The sequence below is a fragment of the Anas platyrhynchos genome, chromosome 20 (assembly GCF_047663525.1).
Source record: "Anas platyrhynchos isolate ZD024472 breed Pekin duck chromosome 20, IASCAAS_PekinDuck_T2T, whole genome shotgun sequence".
Lineage (NCBI taxonomy): Eukaryota > Metazoa > Chordata > Aves > Anseriformes > Anatidae > Anas > Anas platyrhynchos.
The window spans coordinates 5968131-5991924 of NC_092606.1; the positions used below are offsets into that span (position 1 = coordinate 5968131).

Sequence of the window (23794 nt, forward strand, 5' to 3'; positions counted from 1 at the left end):
GCTAAGTGGAAGATGACCGAGGCAGGCTTCTCTGCTCGTTCTCTCAAGTCCTTACACATACCTCTGCCTTTGCAGGTTATAATAGCAGCTCATTCTTCACTTAGTTTTTGAGGCTTTCTACCCTACCTGATACCTTGCAGCCAGCAGGGGAGCTAGTTTCACCTAGGTCTTCTTACTCTCTCTGCCAGGCTACAGAGGCTAGGTCTGTGTGTTGGTATCTTTTAAGGGAAGCTCACACTCGAACAGAGATGATTTGGTGCTTGTAATGTGCTCTTCCTGCCAGGGAAAGCTGCAGTATAATTTGAGCGATCTGATTTTAATACACCATTACGGAACAGCCTGAAGCATTTGCTACCAGACGTGGTGAAGTACAGCTCTGTGAGAAGACAGAGCTGTATGTAGCAGACACTGCTTTTTTGGGTTTCCTTGCGTTATCTGAGGTGATCTGCAGCTCTGTCCTTTGGAAGGTCAGGTGGGAGAAAGCTAGTAGCCCAAATACAGAGCTCTGCTGCTCCAGCCTCGGTTGTTTCTGCTAAAAGAAGGCAATACTCACACTACGAAGCACAGAGGATTCCCCGGGAAGCCTAAAGAGAAATCCTAAGCCATAAGAGAACAAGGCTGGATGGAACCTGAGCCTGGAACTCAATGGCCCATCGCACCCAAGGCCATAAAGAACTCATCTGCAGCTGAGAACAGGCCGAGCACAACTGCATCCCCCTCCTGTCAAGTCCACTGAGAGGCATTCAGCTGCCAAAACCTGGTAAGTTGTGGCACAGCCTTTGAAATTCAGGGTAAACTACGCAGCCAGGACCCTTCCAAGGAAGCACGTGTTCCTTGGGACCCCTGCTCTGGGCAGGGACCCCGGCACACAGCAGCCCTGGCCTGGGGCACCTGGTGGTGCATGAGAGGTGAGGGGCTGAAGGGGATCAAACTGGGGGCCTTGAGCTCCCAGTATGTACACGAAACAGACATCCAAGGTCCAGAATTTCACATACGCTGGGCTTTTTCCCTACAGGCCTCAAAAGACTGAGTCACTGAAGTCATTATCAAATTATAAAGGTCCCTTGCAACCGAAAAACAAATCTCACCCTGCATTTCAAGGGTATTTGATTAGACAGAAACAATACAGACATAACATTAATAAACCATTTCTCCCCTATTGCCAAAGCCTTCTGCAATAATAAATTACTTTCACATATCATCTTGCAAGAGATAATAAAAACATCAAGAATTCCATGAACAGACTGAACTGAGGGTCACAAAAATAAGATTATTTTCATATGGGTTTGTCTTGAAATTCCTTGAGTCTCTTTTCTTGAATTTGAAAGTCTGATTCAAGAATATTCACAAAGCCACATTTTACTTTCAACATTATATTTTCATAACTTTTACAGACACGAACAAGCATTCTCAAGTACTCACATCCCATTCCACCAGATTTAGCACAAAATACTACTTGAAACTGTGTGAATTCGATAGGGCTACTGAGTTTTATAGTTTAGAGGTCCATTAATTTTTACAAATACAAATCTGGAAGCTGTAAGGCAGTAATAATTTACTGGAAATGGCATTCTGCATAGTTATTTTACAGGACACTTAGCAGAACTTGGCAACCACCTTTTTATGGCAGTAAGAATAAGTTTACTCCCCCCTCAGCTGCCACGGGGAAGCAGTAACATAAAGCAGATAACTGAAGAGAATTTCAGGCACAGACACAGAATGCAGAGACATCCAAGAGTACACTGCTCCAGGGTTACACTATCAGAAGGCTTCAATCTGCTAACAAGAATACTGCAAAAAACGAGTTGAGATGCCTTCTTGATAGCTGTAACAAATTTTATGATGTGCTTGCAACCATATTCCCCTCTATTATATTAAGAATTCTACACAATAGCCATTTCCTTAGGCATTAAACAAGATCTACCAATCTTTATTTCTCAAAACCTTTAAAAGAAGGAAAAATAATCACTGTGTATTCAACAGTTTGACACGTCTCCACACAGCTCACACTGCTGGCTGTGCAAGCTACCTCTGTTACTCTAAAGCACTTGGTCGGTGATAAATATTCAAAATGCAGAAGCCAAGGAATTTAACTGAGGATGTCTTGCTGCTAGGATATGCCTTTTATTTTTATTTTTTATTTTTGAAATTAAAGTGACATGCAATCTGGCAGATAGATCTGTCATTACAAAAAAAAAAACAGATTCAAGCATTCACACCTTTTCCCCATTGTAACGCCCAACCAACTCCCATACTTCAAAAACTTGGCTGTAAAACTGGAAGAGAAACCAGAAGAGCTGGTAGTTTAATGGGAGAATAAATAAAGGATTTTTGTTCGTTTGTTTTTTTCTCCTTTCACAATACTTCAGCTTTGTAATCAGAGATAGATTTCGGTCTCTGAAAGTAGTTAGGTCAGATGCACAGATGGCGTGACAGAATACCGAGAGATTTGCCTACAACAAGGTTAATTTTATTCAGAGTGTATGTCCTTTTAGGAGCACATGCCAACAGAAAAGCACGCCAATTCTGCTTTCTATTTTGTTGGAACAATTTCTCAAGTTTCCTGGAAGAGTACGTTCTTGGCAAATACAACTCAAGGGCCATTCTTGCATTGACAACAATAATTAAGTTCCTCAAATCTGATGGGTGATCTTGCTAGGATGAATACTGCCAGTCTAGACAAGACCAGCCCAGGTTTATTTAGGGCACAAGAAAAAGCAAAGCTATATTGGAAGAAAGGCTGATATCAGATATCCAAATTTAAGTTACACTGAAACTAACTTCCAGCTCACATGCCCTATATGCATGTTATCAGGACAACTGTTCAGAGGGTGCTACAAGAGATTAAAATAATTAGTTAACAATTATTATTTTGCATATAATCTGCATTGCAAATCAGCTTTCCAAGACACCACTAGCAACATAACACTGAAACCAAGTTATGACCAGACTTTAATATGCCAAAGGTACTCTTTTACCTTTTAAAAAGGTACGAGATAAAAAGAGGAACGTGCATACTCACTTGGAAAGAGAAACACCGCCTGCTTTTCCGATCATTTCTTCGTGGTGCAGCACTGCTTGGTTCCATGGGATGCGAAGAAACTTTAAGAGAGTTCTCATCCATCTTTCAGGATGCAATACAAGCTGTTCATAATGTACCAGCATACACCTCTCAAAACCAACCTCCATACACTGGTTATACATAGTTTCTATAGCACGATTCCACTTGGTCAAACAGTCCCTGTAGCTGTTCAGGTCAAAGCCAGCTATTGTGACTTTTCTGGATATCATGGAATGTACAGATGCACGACCGTCCCGTACCATGAGAAGAAATTTGGCATTGGGGAAAATTCTAGCAAGATAAGTTAAGGATTTTAAAGCAAAAGGGTCTTTGTTACACAAATACGGTGCAGGCTCTCCATGTTTCACAATGATTTCCAATAGAAATGCTTGCATGGCCGAGTCCAGAACCTCATCTGTGACTCCAGCTTCATCCAGCCGGATCTTCTCTTTGCTTGACCTAGCCCACATCTGCTTAACTGCCAGAATTCGTGGGATGACCCTCGTCTCTTCTCCACACCGAATATCCGGGTGAGCATCAAGCATGGCACGCATTAAAGTAGTGCCGCTTCGAGGTACTCCTCCAATAAATATTAAAGGCATGTCTTTGTTGTAAGCAAAGGTTTTATTCGCATTTACATTGGAACCAGTTCTTACTGTGCTTCTCACGCTTTCCATCCTCGCGGGCTGGCTGCGTTCCTCTATTCGATGGTGACACTCCATCGCGTGCTGGCCCAAATAAAACACTGTCACTGAACTGATCACCAGACATGCCAGTAGCAAGTTCTGTTTGAGTTTTCCAACCATTTTGATAATATCTGTCACGTCAAAATAACAAGACCTTCTAGTTTGGATTATTTTCTAGTTCACGTGCCATGGAGATCCTAATCCAAAATAAGTTAATGTCTGGTGAGAGAAAAAAAAAGAGTTTTGTTAAGAACTGGATGATGAATCAGCAACAGAAACATCTGACAGCATTCAATGCAATTATCATCTCCTGGTGTTGCATTAAGACCACAAAAGGCTATGTCTAAACACAAATACCCCACAAGAAAAAGTACTCTTGTTTACCCATAGCAGCAACACAAAACATAATAAGACCGGCGATTATAGTTGCTATTTTCATAGTTCTCTGATGCATTGTAACAGTATATTTAAAGGAATTCCACCACTGGATAACTACCATTAAACTTTTCAGTCAAGGAAAGCCATTATTTATATGGATCTCTACAAACTGAAAAAAACAACTCTTAAGAAAACACCTTTCTTTGCTAAGCGAGGATTTTACAGAGAAAATAAAGACAAAAGACAAGACCTGCCCCCTTTCACATTTGTCCATAAATACATTATCTTCAGCATTGCCTGACATGCTCCATTTCCTTCAGAAGACAGGAGGTGATGGAAGATGTTTCACAGTTATGAAACAACCCTGACTGAGATTCTCCATTTTTTGATCATGGGCTTTATGCAATGAAGAAAAAGTCTGCAACGAGTAAATTTCAATTTTAATTTCAAGAGAAGCTTTGATGAAAGAAACGTATCACCATTAAAAACTATAAACAGAATCCAAGATTAAAAGTAAAATCAGCCGTGATTTAAATAACAAAAGAGTCAACCCATGCTGACTGAAAGTTTTAATCCATCCCAGTATTGAGATGATGCAAAGCAGATATAGAAAACCAAGGATTTCATCCTACCTTGTTTTCTTCACCTATTTTTTTCTTAAAGATATTTTTCTCAAAAATAAGACCAAATTATTCATCATTCCATTGATTAAAAAACAAGCAAACAAGCCAACCTCTCCCCCCACATCTTACGCAGCATTTTGATCTCCAGAGAAACGTCCGCTGAAATACTAAAAACTAAATAAATTGGGAAGAAAGAAGAACCAATCCTGTTTGCCATCAGCGTACAAGCAAAAAGAATTAAAGCTTTGCATGTAATAAAGCATTCCCAGAATAAGTACATGCTGCTTTCTACCTTCAGATAAGGTTTGTGCTCCTTTTAAGCAGGGCTGGTAGGCTCGTTATTTCTTTTAGCTTCTACTTCATCTGGGTAAGTCCGCACCTCTGCTGGTATGACAGCACCAGTCTTCCCGCACCAAACAAAACGTAACGCTCTGAAGTTTAGAATTTGAGTATTTTGTGATTTCACAAAGAGCTTTACGGTGAGTACCCAGGTAGCAAATTAAAAGTCAAGTGGCAATACCAGTAAGGCAACTTGGCTTCCTAAGCCACCCTGGCAGCCCGTCTTCATGGAGCTTATGGTTAAAGTCATTTCGTATTTATAGTATGGAGCAGAAATACATACTGTAAAAAAAGCATTTAACCTATTTGCCATGGTATAATCTCCCGTCTCTATAATATCACATGTAAATTATTCAGTTTGTTTTAAACCCTCACAACTCTTATAAAAAAAACGGGAAAAAGATGGCAAAACAAGGATGACCACATGTCTACTTCACAAGGTATCAATAATATGGTTTTAATTCCACGCCCTACTCTACAATTTAAGCAGCTACGATTACCTGGTGACAGGATGACACTTCAGTGCTGGGAAACAAAATGAACTTGCCACAACAAAAGCCACCTCTGTTCTCCTGTAAGCTACTTTCAAACAGCTGTGGCACTATTTTCTACAATGACAGATCCCGAAACAAATCAGATGGGTAATATAATATAAGGGTTTGCACAGCTACTACATTTATTACTAAATATTTTAGAAAACTTTTTTTTTTAATTTTAACTCTAAAAGATTTCCAAGCTGTAATAAGGAGATAGTCTGAAACCCCAAGACACATAAAATGAAAACAAGGCTTTTCACTAATGATAGTTTTCATTTAGGACTCCTTAAAACTGCATTATTTACGCATAATTTTTATTTTTACAGATGAAATGAGAACCAAAGACTTAATTAGATCACTTGCCAACGTGTACGTGAGACCAAATAAAAGGTTTAAGTAGAAACAAAAGATGTAAGAGCTGTCCGCTGTCCAATGTAGGCACTGGTAAGAAGGACTTAGGAAGACGCCATGAGTTGCAGCCAACACCAGTGGATTATGTTCAGCCCTGGCTTACCTAAAACTGCCACCTCAGCTGCCCAGGTGCCTTGCGGTGTTCACGCCAACCTTTATTTTCCCATCCGTATCAGTTACTGTATAGACTGTTCTTTTACATGTACTCTGTTGTTTTCTGAGAGGAAGTAGTCCGAAAACTGACTCTTCCTCTCCAAATTCCAATGAAATTCATACTCTAATTGATACTTTAAGCATGGGCTTGCTTTTCAGGGCTGAAATAACTCACTGAATGGTATGAATCACAGATGCTTTTAATTGCCAGGCGCTCCGAGGACTGAGGTACCGCCAACATTTTAAAGGACTGGCTTCCTCGACACTTTTCCATCTCTGTCAGCAACACACGACACACCCCTGCACACACACCGATGCCGACCCCGTTCCGAAACACGACTGACTGAAGTGTTTCCTCCATGAGAAGCTCGGTCTGTGACAGGATTCACAAGCTGATACCCCCAGGGCCGTCCCCTGCTTGGCCGCTGCCTTCCCCGCCACATGGCTGGGAGCGCTGTGAGGGGCCCGGCCCTGAGGCGCTGACAAAGCTGATTCCAACCGGCGGCTGTCGCAATACTGTGCTCGAAGTTCAGCTTATTGGTCTTTGCTACCCAAAGTAAACTGGAATTTGGGGCTCAATTGGTTTTGTTATAGGTGAAGCTGCCCAGGAGGGCCGGCAGGCGCCTGTGGCAGCAGTGCTCCGCCACACCAAGCCCCATTCTGCCTGCCAGCCACTGGCCTTGGCTTTAATTTAAGTGCCTGGATATCCGCAGAAAGAATCCCCCAAAACTAAGTGAACACCCTCCAAACAGCACTCAAAAAAATAAAAGCATATATATACACACACACACACACACACAAAATACACATATACACACACAATTCAGTCAATAGCTGCACAGCACTGAAAAGCGGAAAGTCTCTCTCCTGAGCAGATGCAGCATGCACACCTAACTTTTAATTAAGGAAGGAAAACTGTGCTGCTTAAAACTAGCAAACACCACACAGAATCTCTCTGAATGCTCTTAGAAACAGTAATGATTTAGTTAAAAGTCTTCTGCAGAAAGAGCTAGCACAACAGGAACAGATTTTGCTGCAGAGCATACAAGATGTGCAAATATTTACACTTTATACAATCCCCAACATTATTCAGTTTGAGTAAATGCCATAAGACTCATTTCCAAAGAAAAAAAAAAAAAAGACCCAAAAAAACAAAACACCAAACCAAAGATTTTCTTTGACTTACAAACTAATAAAAACCTATCCCTTGAAGCCCCTAATCTTCCCCAAATGCAAAAGTTAGGTAGCTGATCACTAAGGAAAGCCTCTCAGTGCATGAACTGCTTTACTTGGGTCATTTATGTCAGAATATCACTGTGAAAGCCAGAAGGGAGGTGAAGCAGCAGCAGCGTCAGAGCAAAGCCTGCTGAATGCAGGCTGGAACACCCCATCCACGGGGCAGGCAAGGCGGAGCGATGGCTCACTCCCAGCACCGAATGCACTAAGTGCTGCAGACTCAGTTGGTTTCCTAAATTACCATTAAGCATTGACCACTCGCATACAAAAACAACAGATCCATATACCTTTTTTTTTTTTTTTTTTACCAGAAAAAAACAAACAAACACACAAACACACCAATCGACCACAAACCTTTTCATTTGGTGCAGCAATTTTTGCTAAGTCCCACGCTGCCAAAGGCTGACAGGGCAGAAGCAGCCAGGCTGAAGCTGCCCTGTGACCCTCCGTGCTGTTTTCTGCCTGGGAGCAGTACCTGGAGCACGCAGCCGCCGCCAAACGTAGCAAGGCCGGGGCCTCGTACATCGGGAATCCAACAGAAGCTGACAGAAAGGCACCTCTCAGCAAACTGATCTGTTCTACAAGCTAGCAAGCTCCCTTCTGGGCCCCTGGTTACACATAAGGCTCTTCAAGATAAGTATGACATATGGAAGTTACTGCCCTTCGAGCAGCTCACAAATCAACAAACTCCACCTCCTCCCTCCTCTACATGAGCGAGCACTCTGGATCGCATCAGTGTCAACCTGAAGAATTATTACAAGTCATTAATGTTCTGCTGTTAACAGCAACTAAACCGACGGCGTCTGAAAATCACAGCAGGGCGATCAGCAGTCCCCAGCTAGCGTTTAAGCAGAGCCTTGAAAAATGGTGGGGTTTTCACCTGCTGGGACCTGAGGAGCGCAAGCTGCCACTCCAGCTGAAAGCACAGGCAATTCTTAATAAAAATAGGAAAACGACAGAAAAAACAACACCACAGTCAGAAGTTGAAGATCACTACAATGATAGACAAGGCCTTTAGCAGCCAGTTTCAAAAGACAGACTAAACCAAATGCCCAGCAAATATAAGTGCAAAAAATAGCACAGAGTTGCATCTACAGGTTTCATTACAAGAAAGTGCAACTAAGCACTGAGTTAGAAGTGCCTGTAACTGAATTTTATTTCCAGAAAAGTCAGACCGATGAGTCAGCCCCAAGAAGATGTGAACAAAGCAAAATGACTGCTTTGTCTCCCTGCTCTGCACACACCAGCTCCCTCCTCCCCCCCGCCCCTATCTGCAGTAGCTCAAGACCTACTTTCCTAAAGTTCATCCAAGGAACGCTGAAGATTTTAGCTTAGTAAAGAGGCAATTCATTCATTTGTATTTTATGCTAAAACAGTTTGGGGTTTGTCGTTGCTTGAAAAAGTTGTGTTGGGGAAGAAAAGATCATCCATCACCATGCAGCACGAAGCAGCGCTCCCAAGCTCTAGCAGACACACTTTCCCTTGGGAGACTGCAAAGAGGGATGACCATCACCTACCTCCTTCCAGTGGATTTTTCCAAGGCTAAATAAACAGGACAGCAACACTTGCATCACCCATCTCGAAGAAAAGCCACACACATAAAGCATTTTTCAGTGATTAGTTTGTCCCTGCCTTTTACTTCTCGAGGTTCTGGCTCGCATCCTGACCACCAGATCCCTTTCTAGAACAGCAAGTACAGGAGCACTGCTCGATTTCTGTGCAACGTGCCCCCTCCTGCATCCACCTAAATGCGCATCACATTTGACCACAACACTTCTCGAGAAGAAAGACAGTTCTCAGCTCTGTGTCAACAGGCTACCAGGCTCCAGTCGTCCTTTTCGAAGCCTTGCACCCTCTGCCCTGCGTTGGACAGTGGTGAGTGGAAGAATCAAGAGTTATGGTATCAAGAAAATACCATACCATACCGAGAAAATACATGTGGTATCAAGAAGATACTCCAGCGACACCACCTTTCAGATGAACAACCGCAGCCTGACTGCCAGATTCAGCCCTGACTGCCAGATTCAGCCCTAACAGCCAGTGCTTGTGGTACAGATCTGCTAAGGGAAACTGGAGAGAACAATCATTTGGCAGCGGCACAGCTAAAGAAGGTAATTAACTGGAGGAAATGAGTGAAGGAGCAAGAGGAGAAAAAGAAGAAACTGTCATGGTGAACACTGGCAAGTCCAAGCAGTATTTTCATTTCTGCTTGCACAGTCAGAAGCAGAAGAGAGTGACAATGGATAACAGCAGTTTAGGAGTTTTTGCTACTCAATTTAGCTGCCTTGCATCTGCTTAACCTCCAAGCCAACAAGGTAAGCAGACAGTGAGCGAGATGCAACAGGCGCTGCTCTTTCGACGCAGTTATCTGGATCAGCCTTAGCACTTCATTGCATAGAGGAAGCTCCAACAGCTCCCGGCTGCCAAGCTCTCCAAAGGCCACTTTGCTCAAAAAAGCAGAAACATACCCATAAAAGCTTCCCCGAAGGCAGCAAGAAAGAAAGCTGGCTGGCTCTTCAGCTGCTGGACTTTAGCCGCTCTTCTTCCAAGCCCTGTTCACACTGTACACACGAGACACAGCTGCAAAAAGCTTCTAGATGTTGTTATACAGAGGTGCCACCTCCCGCTGCCATGTACTCTGTAGTAAGGATATACTACTAAAGTCACCTAATACACGTCTCACAAAAAAATAATAGACAAATGGGTTCCCATGTGATGCAGATGTCCCAGAGCCAAAGGACCAGAAGTGTTGAAATCGAAAAACGGTCAAAAGCCCTTACCATTATTTTAAAAGACTGAGGTACAGACATTGTAAGAGGTTCCTCCCTTCAGCAAAATCAAACCATGCACAAAAACTTGTTGATCTTGATTCAACTGATTCCAATTCCAGCAGAGAAACGCCTGAAGAGTCGATAACCAGCCTTCCACGACTGAATCCAAGGAAAAGAAAATTTTCTTAGTAATTATCCTCCCATCTGCACTGTGTTTCAAGTCACCAGTTGTGAATGTATTTTCCTCTCAGGCACTGCACTGTAAAAGCACACACTGGAAGGGTGGCAGAGCCTGACAGTTCTCAGGAATCCTCTTCAAAACAGCGCACTTTTAGAAGACGGGGCAGACGCAATATATTCCTTACAGAAAGTTCCACATTAAGCTCATCAAATAGTTTAAGAAGCTGCTGCATACAACAACAGGTCTTTGCATATTTCTAAGTCAAAGTTAAAGAAAGGTCTTACACGAATTCCATAAAAGCTTTCCCTCAACGCACTGGTTTGTTTCTGGCCGTTTGCGTTTGTTCACCACAAAGAAGATTGCATAGGAAAGCTGACAGCTAGACGATAATGGTATAGCACAACACCGAGGAACACAGCTGAAATATTCACGGGATACCACGAGAAGAAGCAATCCAAACCGGCCTCGACTCATTTATAAGAGACTGTTCCAAAAATCATTTAGGTATTCTGGAAGCATTTTTGATGTCTCCCAAGCTCAGCCATCGCAAGGACTCCCCCAGGGCTGGGCATCGCGCTTTGCTACCCAGCACATAACAGCATCGGAGCGATGCCGAGGTCAGAGGACAGCACTGGCAGGCAAACCCCCAGCACAATATTTGGCCAAGCAAGAAATCAAAGGAAGGGCCAGGAAGCTGAGCACCAAGCCCATCTTCACCCTTTTCAGTCATCCCAGCTCCCAGCCGATTTCTCAGGGTTTCTCCCCGTTATTTATGCAGGAATAAAGGCTGCTAAAGCAGCACCAGCAGTTTTTATCCCTCCCCAAAAAAAACAAGCAGCACTTCACCTGGGGGAAAGCACCCGGGCTGGGACGCAGGCAGCGGGGCTGGGCGCAGGCTGGCTTGGTGCAGAGCAGCTCCAGGGGCAGGAGGATGAAAATGGCCTGGGATTACCCCAGGGACACGCAGACACGCAAACAACCATCGGTGCCGTTTGCTGACATTTTTCTCACACTGCCCTAAACCCGCATTTTTTGCTTGTTTTTAACCCGAAAAGCTGTAAAGGCCGAATCAGCCCCCGCTGATCTCCAAGTTTTTGCACCGAGCGCCCCTACCCCAAATTGCGGGGTCCCCCCGCAACCTCTGGAGCTGTCACGGTGCGGGGGGGGCTGCCCCGAAACCGTGAGCCTCCCTCATCACCCCCACATACACACATTTATATATCTAATAAATATATATTTTATATATTTTATATATATATATTTAGAAGGAGAGAAATTCAGACGTGTTTGTGCTCCCCCCGGACCCACCCACACCTCCAGCCCCTTCCCCCAAGCAGCCCCGCGCACCTCCCAGGCGCACCGAACCCTTCCTTTAAAAAACAACCAGTTCCCATTTCCCACCTTTTTAACCCCAAAAAGCGGTCAAACCCCCCAAGCCCCCCACCCCCCCCCCTCCCCTCCCCGAACCCATAGGCTGCGCCGGGACCCTCCCCAACACCGGGTGCACCCAAAGCGGGCAGGAACCGCACGGAGCCGCCCAGCAGCGACCCCGGACCCCCCCCGGTGTCCCCGTGTCCCCCCCCCGGTGTCCCCCGGTCCCTTCCCGGTCCCCTCCCGGTGCCCCCCGCCTCACCCCTGCTGCTGCCGCCGCCGCTAGCAGGGCCGGGCCGGGGCCGGGGCCGCACCATGGCGGCACGGAGCCGGCACCGGGAACGGGAACGGGGCTGAGGAGCGGGGCCGGGACCGGGACCGGCACCGGCTGCGCCCCCCCCCCCCCCCCCCGCTCCCTCCCCTCCTCCCGGTCGCCACCGCCCCCTCCCCGCGGCTGCCATGGAAATGCCAAGCGCGCCCTGATTGGCCGCGGGCCGCCATGTGTCGCGCGGCGCTATTGGGCCGCCGCCGATGATTGACAGCCAAAGGGGCGGGGTTAAGAAGGGAGGTTGGCCACGCCCACTTCGCGGCTTTTTCCCGCGCGGCCGGAGGTGGCGGGAAACAGCGGGGGGGACGCGACACGTGGAGGGTCCGGGGGGGGCCTGAATTGGGCTTGTTTTTAAATCGCCGACACCAAAACTGCATTTTTTCTTTCTGCGCAGGGGCTCTGGCCCAGCTGCCTTTGCCCCGTGCAGACAAACAGCCCGTGGGATCGCAGGGATAGGAGGGATCCCACGGGGCAGCCCCGAAATGGAGGTTGCTTGCCATGGGGGGGGGAAATTAATCAGGGAAAGGGAGTTAATGGGGTGGCAGCCCCAAAATGCAGGCTGGGAGCAACAGCACTGCTTGGGGGGCTTGGCTAATGGGAACGAGCACCAGCAGGGTGCTGCTGGTATTGAGGACACCGCAGTAGGACCTCAGTGCAACGAGGCTGGGAACCACCACGTGGCAGAACGTCACCTTTTCACCACAAAAACCCTAAAATTGGGTCAGACTTGTTGCCCCATCTCCCCTTGCAATGTCATGGGGCACACCACGAAGCTAGGAGACCCAAGCTCCAGTGCCCAGTGAGCATCAGGACCCTGAGCGATCCCATCAGGGTGAGCCAAGTGCTGACAGCCCCTCACCTCCCTCCTCACACACCAAAAGTTTTTACGAGCCCACCAGGCTGTGGTTTCCACCCACACGGCACTGGATAGGGATGGGGACTTATCCTGCCTCCTGCTCCCCACGGTGACAAGGACACATCGATGCTCAGCAGGGGCTGCTACCACCTTCCAGGGGCACCCGATATCCCCAGGGCCTTCTGATGTGCTCGGGAGCTGCCGGGTCCGTGGACAAACCATAAATCCCCCCCCCCCCCCAGGTGCTAAAATCCACCTCCAATTTCTCATCTCAGGCAATAAACGTCGCCTGCTGCCGACGGCGGCAGGACTTGAAGCGCTGATTTACGGACGAACCGCTCTGCGTCCTATTTCCAGTAAGATTGCCTCGAGCCATTAAGCAGCACTTCCCAGGTCGCTTTATCGATTTGCCTTTTACAGCTCCAGCCGTGACTCACGCACATCGTCCCCTTTCACGGCTCCCAACCCGCGGTGATCAAACGGGGCCCTGGGGAGAAAACGTGGCTCTCTGGGGGAAAATCACAGCCACCGGGGGAACCAAAGCTGCTGGATGGGGCTGGTGCTGCCTTTAATCAGCGCTGGGGCAGGAGCTGTGCTCAGCCAACCTGCCAGGTCTCTGCAGGCAGAGCCCAGCTCCCAGCCGGGGATAATCCACGGTGTCCCCCTTCTGCCCCTCAGTGCTGAGCACCAGAGGTAGCAGAGTCCCCCCAGCACCTTCCCACCACACCATGCACACCTGCACTCCCCAGCACGGCTGCCCCAAAATCTGCCACAACCGGGGGCAAAATTGAACTCGGTTTTCCCTCCCTAGCTGCCAGCGCAGTGCGTTTATGTAGATCTAAGTCCACTCCAAAAAAAAAAAAGCCCTGAATTCAATTTAAGCGAGCTGATCAGAAGCCAAAGTCTCGCTGTCCACCTCGGGGTGGTGTTTCACCTGAATTCCACCTTCCCAGCCGTAAGAATGCCAAGAATTTCCCTCTCGCTCTGCACAGCTCCTGCCTTCCCCCAGAGCCGTGCCCGGAATTTGGATATCGCTGCTCCTCTTCCTCGAGTGCCTCGGCAGCGAGCACAGGGCCGGGCTTGGGGCTGGCTGTGCAGGGAGAGAGGAGGGATTTTCCCCTACAAGCGGCATCCCAGCCGGGTTGGGGCTGGGGTTACAGCAGCCAGGCACAGACCTTTCTCCTTCCCCCTGCCTGGACTTTTCCGGGTCCGACCCAAAGCAGCTCTGTGCCCTGGCTCCTGGCCCTGTCTGGGTCTGACCCAGTGCCTGTCGCCTCCTGAACGTGACGGCGGAGAATCGATCATCCCCCACGCCTGCAGAAACGCGTCTGTGCCAGGAATATCCCCGCCTCGCCTCCCTCAGCCGGATTCATTTCACAGGGAGATTTTTTCCCCAGCTGTGCGAGCTCTGGAGGTGCAGCATCCTCGGGGTTTTCCAGCGGGTAGGCAGCTCCAAGGAATACAGCAGGAGCTGTTTTTCCACTCAAGGCAGGAGCGAGCGCTCCCCTCTCACATTTACAGGCACCTTCGCGTGTTCCTGGCCAGCGGACAGCTGCCGATGTGGCACGACGGACGTGCGCAGGCTGAGCGCTCCCCTCCTGCACAGGAACATCCGAGCACAAGCCAGGGCCTGACTCCTTCCCCTCCATGGGATTTTCTCTTAAAAAATAAATTAAAAAATCCCACGTTGGGACCAGCTAGGCAGAAGCTCATTGCCTGGGGCAGGCAGAGCCCTGCTGATGGGCACGAGCGATGCTCTCGCTGCCCGGGGATGCTCGGGGAGCTCTGCGTGGGTGCCCGCTCTTTGTGGCATCCACTCAAAAAATCGCACCAGGAATTTGGGATCCCTCCTGCGAAGGGGCAGGAGCGATTTCTGGGGGGCACTGGGGTGCCCCAGGAAGTTTAAACGGCTGGAAATGCCCAGCAGGTTGCAGGTCCCTGGGTCTGGAAAGCAGAGCCCATGCCATGCGTGGCAGCCACACAATGAGCTAAATATCCGCCAGCTCACTTGTAATGCCAGGAGTATGAGAAGTGATCTCAGCTGGGTCTGGAGAACAGGGCAAGGAGAGGCTCCTGACCTCCAGCATCTTAAAAAATAATAAACATTATTTTAACTTAAAGAAGAAGATACAAAATCCCTCTGCCAGGGAACCAGCGGTGTGCTCATGTCGCATTAAAGGTTTCCAACCCCCGAGCTGTGGCTGCAAGGGGGCAGTGACGCATCCTGCGAGCCTGGTGGTTTTGAAAGCAAACTGTCCCGTGGCGAGAATGGGTTGGCACCCTGAAAAAATACAGAAATCAAAAAAAAAACAAACAAACTGCTTTGGGGTCCAGCTGTATGTGCTGGGTCCCATCCTATCAGTGATTTCTTCCCCATTCGCAGGGGCCAAAGCGCAGAGCCCCTCGGGGTTGCCGGAAAGCCCTGGGTTCGGACCCATTTTGCATTTTCCCCTCGGTGTCTCCAGGTCCCGAGCTGGGCGCACTGGGGAAGGAGCAGAGCCCTTGGGCCAAGGTCGGGGAGAGCAAATGGCAAACACGGCCCCTCTCGCTGTTTGGTTTCCATCAATGATTTATTCTTCCCTTTTAAAAGGAGAAGGCGGCACGCCGTGCTCTGAGCTGCCTGAAAGGCTCCTGGCAGGGCACAGCGAGGGCAGGCAGCGTCCTCAGGAGGGGATGCACCTGAGACCTGTCCTCCCCCAGAAATAATCCCACGGGAAGCTGGGCACGGTGACGGTGGGCACACCGCAAAATCCAGACCTCGTCTCTCCCCATGCCCGGCTCCAACCCCCAGAACGCATCCCCCCGCAGCTAGAAAACCCACGTTAGGGTAGAAAAGTAACGCAGAGGACAAAATGCACCGAAAGATGCATCTGCAACTCTCAGGGAAGAACCTGGTGCACAAACAGAAACAAAACCTTTATTTTGGGAAAAACCCTGCCTCCAAACCTCCTGGGGCTCAGCCTGTGCCAGCTCCGTGCCTCCAGCTGGGTCACGCCGTCCAAAGGAGACCCACAGAAACCTGCTTGATTCTCAGTCTTCTCTAATATTGACGTGTTCTTCAGCATGACATTCTGTAGAAATATTTCTTGTTTTCCTATTTCTTGTTTTCCTAGCAAAAACAAGTCCTCCTCTAGCCCAAACGGAGCAGAAAGGGCAGAAACCCCCTGCCAAGGCGCTGCTGCAAAATGAAATCCCAAACCTTCTGCACCCGTGCAGCCAGCAAGGAGCCTCTGCCCATAGCTCAGGGCTTTCCTTTTGGGTTATTTTGGGCACAAATCCCCACTCTGCTCCACCTGTTCTGCTTGTGGCACTACGGGCAGCCTCTGGCTCAGCTGGCAGTGACAGGAAGCATTTGTTGGTTTCAAATTTTCTCTTTTTTATTTTTTTTTCCCCCTAACGTGCTGCAACTGGGCACAAGGTGGTGCAGAGCCTGGGCTGGGGCTCCAGGAGGATTTTCTGCCCGGGTCCGTGCTGCCGTGCACCCACCCAGCCGCTCTCCCCGCTCCTCCGAGGGGTCAGGAGACAAACAGACGGGGAAATAAGCTCATGCAGGGGGCACAGCACGAGATCCCCAAGGCCACCAGCAGCAGGGATGCAGCCCCTCTGCCTCTGGAGCTGCCTCACAGTCCGAATTTCCCAAATCTTCCCACAGGCGCCTTTATCAGCGCAGCACCGACGCGGGGTGGCCGGACACAAGCAGGGCAGCCCTGACTTCTCCTCCAGCAGCTACGAAAATGTGGCTGCGAGTGACCCCGATGAGTGCAGGAGGCAGCCTGCCAGTGTCTGTGTTTGATTTCTTACCTAAGCTCCAGCCAGCTGAGCGCAACGTCAGCTCGGAGCCATAAACCACGAGACGAGCGGCGTAAATGGCTGTGGCCAAGAGACCCGACCAAGAACGGGGCCGTGCTCCGCGCTTGCTGGATCAGGGAGCGGCTACCTCGAGGGTTACCTCGGAAAATCCTCGTGCTGATTTTCTCGTTTGCAAGCACAGCGAAGGGCCACGGAAAGCTGCCTCCACGCAGCGTGCCTGGAGGTGCCAGGAGCTGCTCCCCACCAGGGTCCGGCAGCAAGAGCAGCTGCACACATCGCCCCCAGGGCGAGTGATGCCCACAAACAAGGGCGCTCAGCACCTCCTGGAGAGCCGCAGGGCAGGGGACGGGGCTGGCAGGCACACGGGGCATCCCCACCCTGCTCACGGGCCGAGCGAAGCCCACGAACCCCCATTCCCATTCATTTCCCCCCTCTACATCCCCTCGCGACGCTGCAGCAAAACCCCAGCCCCACCAGCAGCCGGGTGCTACCCCTCACCCTGATTCACCCATCCCAACTCACCGTGATGCCAAATTTCACCTTTTTCGACTTAAACGGGTGATTTGGGCTCCCATCAGCAGCAGCTCCGGGCAGCCCCCGTCCCCCACACTGCCGCCGTTCAATGAATTCCTGCTCAGAGCTGCAGCCCGGCCGCGGGCAGCTCGGGCAGGGGATGGGGCTGAAGGCGTGCAGAGTCCTCGCGCTGGTCCTCGGGTGCTCCGCTCCCACCAGCTTTTTCTTCTCCACCCGCTTTTATAGGAGCCGGGTAGCTCCTGCTGGCTCCAGGCACACTTATTATAGCGACTGCTCTGACCCATTTAACCAGCGTTAAATAATTTCTCAGTTCATTGTCCTGCAGAGATTAGTTACATGGAAGCATGTTTTAATGATTAACTATTGGGCTCTGCTGAGGCCCCAGCAAAAAAAAATGCAGTTTACAGGGCCCCCGCCCCCTCCTGCCCCCAGCACCCCCTCCTATTGCCCCCCACTCCCAATATTTCTTCTTTTCCTTCGAGCCCCAGCCCCCGGCGGGGTGCATCCAGCCCAGCTGGGCTCGGAGGGAAGGCTCCAGCTCCCGGCACTGCAGGCAAAGGCTGGGAAAAGCCCTAAAAGCAGAGCCCGAGCAGGAAGAAGCAACGTGAGCTGGGCGGTTTGGGGCTGGATTTGCCTTTTGAGCCACTTTTGGCTCTTCCAAAAGGGGGGCATCGATCCCGTGCAAGGGAGGTTTGTCCAAATTGCGTTTCACCAGACCAATGTTTGGCACTAGGGCTGAAGGGGACAGACGAGGATTTCACCCACTTCCCAGCTCTGTCCCTGCCTTTCCAGAGCAGCGAGCTCGCTCCTTCTCCTCCCCAGAGCTCTTCTTCACCAGTTCTCTGGAGCAGGAGGGGAAACCGAGGCATGGTTTCCACATGGAGACCAAGGACAACCTGCACGCTGCGCTGCTGCTTTCACACAGCATTTGGCCACCCCAGGAGTGGGGCAGGGACCCCTCCGCCAGCCTTTGGGAGCATCTTGGGGCCATTTCCAGCCCTAGATCTTCAGATCCAACCCACCTTCCCCGCCTGCTGAAACCTCCCCGGGTTCACAGCGCGTGGGCAGGGGCCCGGCCACTTTCCGCTGAGCCCCACGTGGAGCCAGGACGTGGGACAGGCAAGAGCCGGGTGTTTGAGTTGGCCCAAAGCAGGAGCCTCCAGCCCCAGCCTCCGGTCCCTCTTCTGCCCCAGGCTCCTCCGGGGAAGCCCGTTTGCTCCGCAGCATCAGCAGTTTGTGGGGATAAAAGGAGCAGACCTGATGGGAGGAAGCGGTTGAAATCCCCTCAGGTTTCTGCGCTTCCTTCTCCCTCCTTCACCTCCGCCTGCTCCGTGCTGGGAGTGCTTCAATCGCTGCGCGTCCACTGAGGTTTCTAAGGAAATCAGTGAACAATACGAAAGGGGGAAAAAATAACCTTTTTTGACTGGAATGAAAGAAAAAACAACAACAACCACCGTGTGTTAAAACACCACACAGCAGCTTGAGGTTTCCTGCTGCAGCTGGTGGGGCCAGGAGGGGCTGGGGGTGCCGGCACCGTGAGCCCTACGGTGGCACCGGTCACCGTCCCCATGGGATGAAGCAGTGGGACAGGGTCCGGGGCAGGGGCACCGTGGTGAATGTCCCCTTAAACCCAAAGTTTTCTGGCCACCCGCGATGCTGCAGGGCTCACCGGGTACCCGTCGGGTAACAGCACAGCAGGAACCCAAAGCGGAGCGGGGAACCCTGCCAGCCCCTGCCAGGGGAGATGCTCGAGCCACAGCTGGATTAATTTAACAGCTCTGATTGATTCTCAGATCTGTTTTCTTGACAGCATCTGGTCCAGAACAGAAGGGATTTTACCCCCGGCCTGGCATCCCGAGCTGAACTCATCACAGGGGGGCTGCTGCTTCCCAAACCTGACCCCGTCAGCACGGAAACCTGCGGCTGGGCACAGCAAAGCCTTGGCTGTACTTGGCTGGGAGCACTGCGGGACAAAAACCCAGCAAGGAAACAGCGAACCAGCTGCAGCTTAAGGAGCAGCACCCGATTTGTATTTGAATCCCGTCTCCAAAGAGGAAAATGCCAAGGAGCTGGGGGGGGAAATGCCATCAGCTCTGGCTGGGGACCCGCGTGCCACCCTGTCCCCAGAGAATGGCTGCGGGGAGGTTTTGGGGTGGAGGCTCCACGAGCCCTGCAGCCAGTAGCTGGTTTGGGGTTGTTTTTTTTTTTGTTGTTGTTATTTTTTTAAATGAACAATGAAATTCTGCCCGGCCCCACAGAGGAGAAGGGCTGGGGTGATCGCTGCCAGCTTTTCTTTAGCAGCTCTGCAGGGTCTGGAGCAGGAGGGGGATTGGGCTGATGGCACGCAGCGGGCTGGGCGGTGAAGCTGTCGGTGCGAGGACACACAACCATGGGTTTTACTCCCCATCAGCACGGCAAGCACATGGAAGCTGCTAGGATTGGGGCTGGGAGACAAAAACCCATCCACAGCACCCTGGGCTCTGAGCAAAGCCAGGAGCGGGGAGCAGAAAAGGGGCACGGCCCCCTCGCTGCTGCAGCCAGCGATGCAGGAGGGGCTGGGGGAGAATTAAATTGCTTTGCAGCCCACGCTGCCATCAGGATGCTCGCTCTTCCCCTGCTCGTGTGTCCCCAAGCCCTCCCTGCCCGGCTTTGCTGTTTGCATCAAGTCCTTCCCCAGCAATTTCTGGCTCTCCCTTCTCTTTTCAGATGTTCTCTCGCCCTCTTTGGCTGGTTCTCAGGCCGGCTTTATTTTAATTTTTTTTTTCAACTTTAGCAGCATCTCAGCTACCTTTGACAGATGTTTTAATAAACACGAGTTAATAAAATAAAGCTCATTAACATGCAAGGAAATTAATTTAAGCAACACACACTGGGAGACTCTTGTTCGTGGCATGCAAAGGTTCTTGGGGTTTAACAAACGTTCCCTAAGTGCTCTCTGCATTTAAGCTGTGCTTTGGCCAAAGCTCCAATTTTTCAGCGTAAGCATTTCTCCGCGCTCAGTACAAACTTTGCAGCGGGATTGCTTTCTGTGGGAACAGAAAATATTTTCTCCATCAGCATCGGCAGCGGTTCCAACCTAAACACCGCTGCCATCGCCTCCCTCTAGGATGCTGGACGTGTCCCAGGCTACGCCTCAATTTCAGCCGCTTCGAGTGGGGGCTGAAACAATGTTCCTCCCACTGGGAAGGTCACAAAACATGGCTCGTGTTTTAAAGGGTGCTGTTGGCCTCTTCAGAGAATTCCCTGGGCCCCTCTGTGAGTGTGTGCGGGGGACTGGATGCATCCAAGCTGCTGATGAAATATTTTAAAGAGTTTTAACATCCCAAAGACAAACAGTTCCCTGCCTGCCTTCACCCCACATCCCCTTCCCCATCTCAGCATCCCAAGAACAAGGGGCCTCAGGGCAGGAGCACGGTGCACAGACAGGGGCACTGCTCTCACCGGGGAGGCTGGGGGTAGGATGCTGATTTTGGGACTCACCTCTCATTCCTCTCTCAGCATTTTGGGTCCTCCATCCATGCTGCTCGGGGCAGGTCCAACACATGAGGGCCAGGAAGGTTTAGTAGGAGCGAGCACCGGGAGGATCTGCACGCCATCAGCCGGGGTTCCCATTCCCCTTCCTCTCCCTGGAGTCCTGAAAAAAAGACCGGGCAACCAGACCCTCAATAGCTCTAGCTGATCCCTGACCCTGCACCATAAATTCCCCTTCCCAAATGTCCCCAACTTCCCCTCTTGGGGACCCAAACTGGCTCCTGCCCTCCCCATGTTTGCGCTGATTCGTGCTGGATGCTCCAGCATCTGTGCCGAGGTCGGGAGGGCAATGCCCATGCACGCCAGCTCAGGATCTGTCCCACAACTGCCTTTTAAACACGAGAGGAACCCGTGTAACTCAGCTTTCCTGCTGCCTTTCATGTCAGGGCAAAGCGCGACCGTCCCCTGCTGAGGATGGCGGCCACCAGCCCTGCCACGCTGGCGCTTGGCTTCACGGCTCAGCCCCATCCTCAGGCTTGATCTCGTGCCCAAATCAAGAGCACAGATGTTCTCATTAGGAAATCATTTCATCACACAGTTCAACTCCCCGTTATCGCTGTTACGAGGGATTTGCAGCCTGTGCAGGACGTGCCTTTATGGTAGGGTAATTCCCAGGGACACGAGGCCGTGAAGTCTGGCACTCCTCTCCCTGCGAAATTCCTATCTCGACTCTGTAAGATCGGCAGATCTGCAAGTACACGGTCACGCTGGGATGATGGAGGGAAGGGGATAGCCTCCGCTTTGAGCAGGGAGACCGCATAATTGTTGTAAAAGGCTCGCTTACCTGTCAGGATGCACAAAAACCCCACAGGACCTTGGGCACTGCCGTGCTGGTGGCTGGTGCTAGCCTGGAAGCAAGCTCCGGTGACAGCTTTGCCTGTGCCCCGCTGATGGCTCACCTGCCAGTCCCCAGGGCTCTCCAGTAAAAGTAAAAATAAATAATTCATTTTGGCCAAAGAAGAAATTAAGGCAGAGAAAAGAGAAACAACTTACCTGGGGTTGCAGGCCCACAGCAGCGCTGGTGTTTGCTCTCTAACTCCGCTCTCCTGCTGTTTGGGTGATGCTGGTACCTAAAGGAAAGCCCCCAAGGTGCCAAATGTTGACCTTGAGATGTGGTCCCCTCCCACGTCACCTCGCTGCCTGATTGCTGCTCCATGCACCCATCCCACGGGCATCTCCCAGTGCCAGGACAGACGCTGCCCGTCCTGCCATGCTGGCTCCCTGCTCCGCATCTTCCACCCCAATGCAGCCAAGGAAATAAATCTCTAGCCCCAAGGATGAAGGACTGACCTCCTGGATCAGCAGGGACTGAGTTGCATCCCCTGCCCCATCACCACGTCATCCTGACAAGTTTGCTGCTCAGATGTAAACCTAGGGCTTTTGGTTTCGTGGGTCAGAGCACGAAGAGGCGGTGGCTGCTGCCCAACAGGTGGTGAACTTGTGAGCATTGCCTGTCCGAGCTGGACAGGAGTCAGCAGAGACATTTCCATGAACCCTTTTCATTTACCAGGAACATTTCACAACCATAAATGTTCTTAGGAGTGAGGCAGAGCTGAGGAGGAGAGACGCTATCTGTTATTTAGACCAACTGGTACGACTGAAAAAAAAACAGGCAAGTTTTCAGGCACAGAAGGTCTTCTCCATGCTCCTTCTGCAATACATCCTTTGAAACAATCTGCTACCTCCCTTGCTCTCTGAGCTGCTACTGAGCTCTGCAGAATGGCTTGGAAACCACTGGTTATGCTCAGTGCATGGAAAGCAAAGCATGAAAAGCCCCGCGAGCCCCATTTCAGCCAATTCGAGGCGCACACGATTCCCTGATTCCCTCCGTCCCTGCCAAATCCCTGCTAGGACTGAAGGATGGAGGTGAGCAGTCACTTACCAGCACATCTGCTCAAACGCTGTAACAGCACTACCCCCTGAGGATCCGCGAGTCCTTCAGACAAACCCCGCGTGCCATCCATCATCCTGCTTCAGAGGAGAGAAGCTGCAGCTCAGAACGGCCTCCCAGCGCTCCTTGAGCTTCAGCTGTTAAGATCTACCACTTGGCTCCTGGGGAAGAAAAAAAGAAATCCTAGAAAACCCTAAAAGGTTGTAAAAGTGGCTCTGAGGCAGGCTGGTGTGCTGCAGGGCTTCAGAAGTCACTCAAACAACTGCAGCTCTCAGCTGAGGCTGATGCTTTAATAAAAGTGTGTGTCCAAACGCAGGGGGGCAGGTTTCATGCCTGCAAAGTGAAGCGTTTTTGGGGATGCAAGATGTGCTGCTTGCACCGCTGCCACGACAAAGAGCTGCTACCCCAGGGTGGCAGAGGCATGAAAAAGTTCAGTCATAGAAAACGCAATACAGAAAATAAATATTTCAAAGCCAAAATGCAGAATAATCCCAAATGGGGTTGGTTTAATTCACCTGTGGCTTAACTCAGAGGGGCAGAGCATGGCCAGTGTGAACGGTTTCTATTTGGGGCCAAATTTAAGGCAGAAGAGTGGCACCACAGATGAATCTGGCCCAAGGAATAGCATTAAGCAAGAAGAGAAAACGCGATGAGCATCACACAAACAGCACCTTACACCCACAGCCTGCAGCATGCCCCCCGTACCAGAGGAGCTCAAGCAACAAATAAAATAGATGGCACAACACAAAGCCCTGCTGAGATCCCCCTGAGGCTTTCCCCTTCTTTATTTTTTGGTCGACATCCCAGAATAAAATCCTTGCGTGGGGTCTGAGCACCCACCTGTCACACTGCACGGGGCATGGCGCAGACAGAAAGAGGGGCAAGGGAGAAGGAAGCCCCCAGTCTGGCTGCATCTTAACCCCTGTGAGAGCAGCTTTTGTCCCTGCACTGAGGGAGCAAACACCCGAGCATGCAGCGGGAGACGGGGGAGGCGGAATCACAGAAACACGGAGCTCACCCAGTCCAATCCCCCTGCTCACAGCAGGCTCAGCTGGGCCTTCCCCATTCAGCTCCTGGTTGTGACAAACAGGTATTTCA

The 23794-nt window shown here is 50.5% G+C and overlaps 1 protein-coding gene across 12 annotated transcripts in view; it reads right to left on the minus strand.

Moving 5' to 3' along the window:
• The window catches only part of TPST1 (tyrosylprotein sulfotransferase 1), a 33691-nt gene extending 16114 nt beyond the window's left edge, over positions 1–17577 (minus strand). For 4 of the 12 annotated variants that reach the window (XM_072026134.1, XM_072026133.1, XM_072026128.1 and 1 more), the window contains exons 1-2: positions 12009–12169; positions 3023–3966 (exon numbers count right to left, since the gene is read on the minus strand). In XM_072026134.1, the coding sequence (XP_071882235.1) occupies positions 3023–3867 (845 nt within the window). In that variant the 5' untranslated portion in view covers positions 3868–3966; positions 12009–12169. Of the gene's footprint in view, positions 1–3022; positions 3967–5040; positions 5155–7777; positions 8053–11221; positions 11393–12008; positions 12170–17262 lie in introns of those variants that run through there. The other 8 variants (XM_072026129.1, XM_072026127.1, XM_072026135.1 and 5 more) reach the window with 8 other exon arrangements.
• Positions 17578–23794: the final 6217 nt, after the last annotated feature.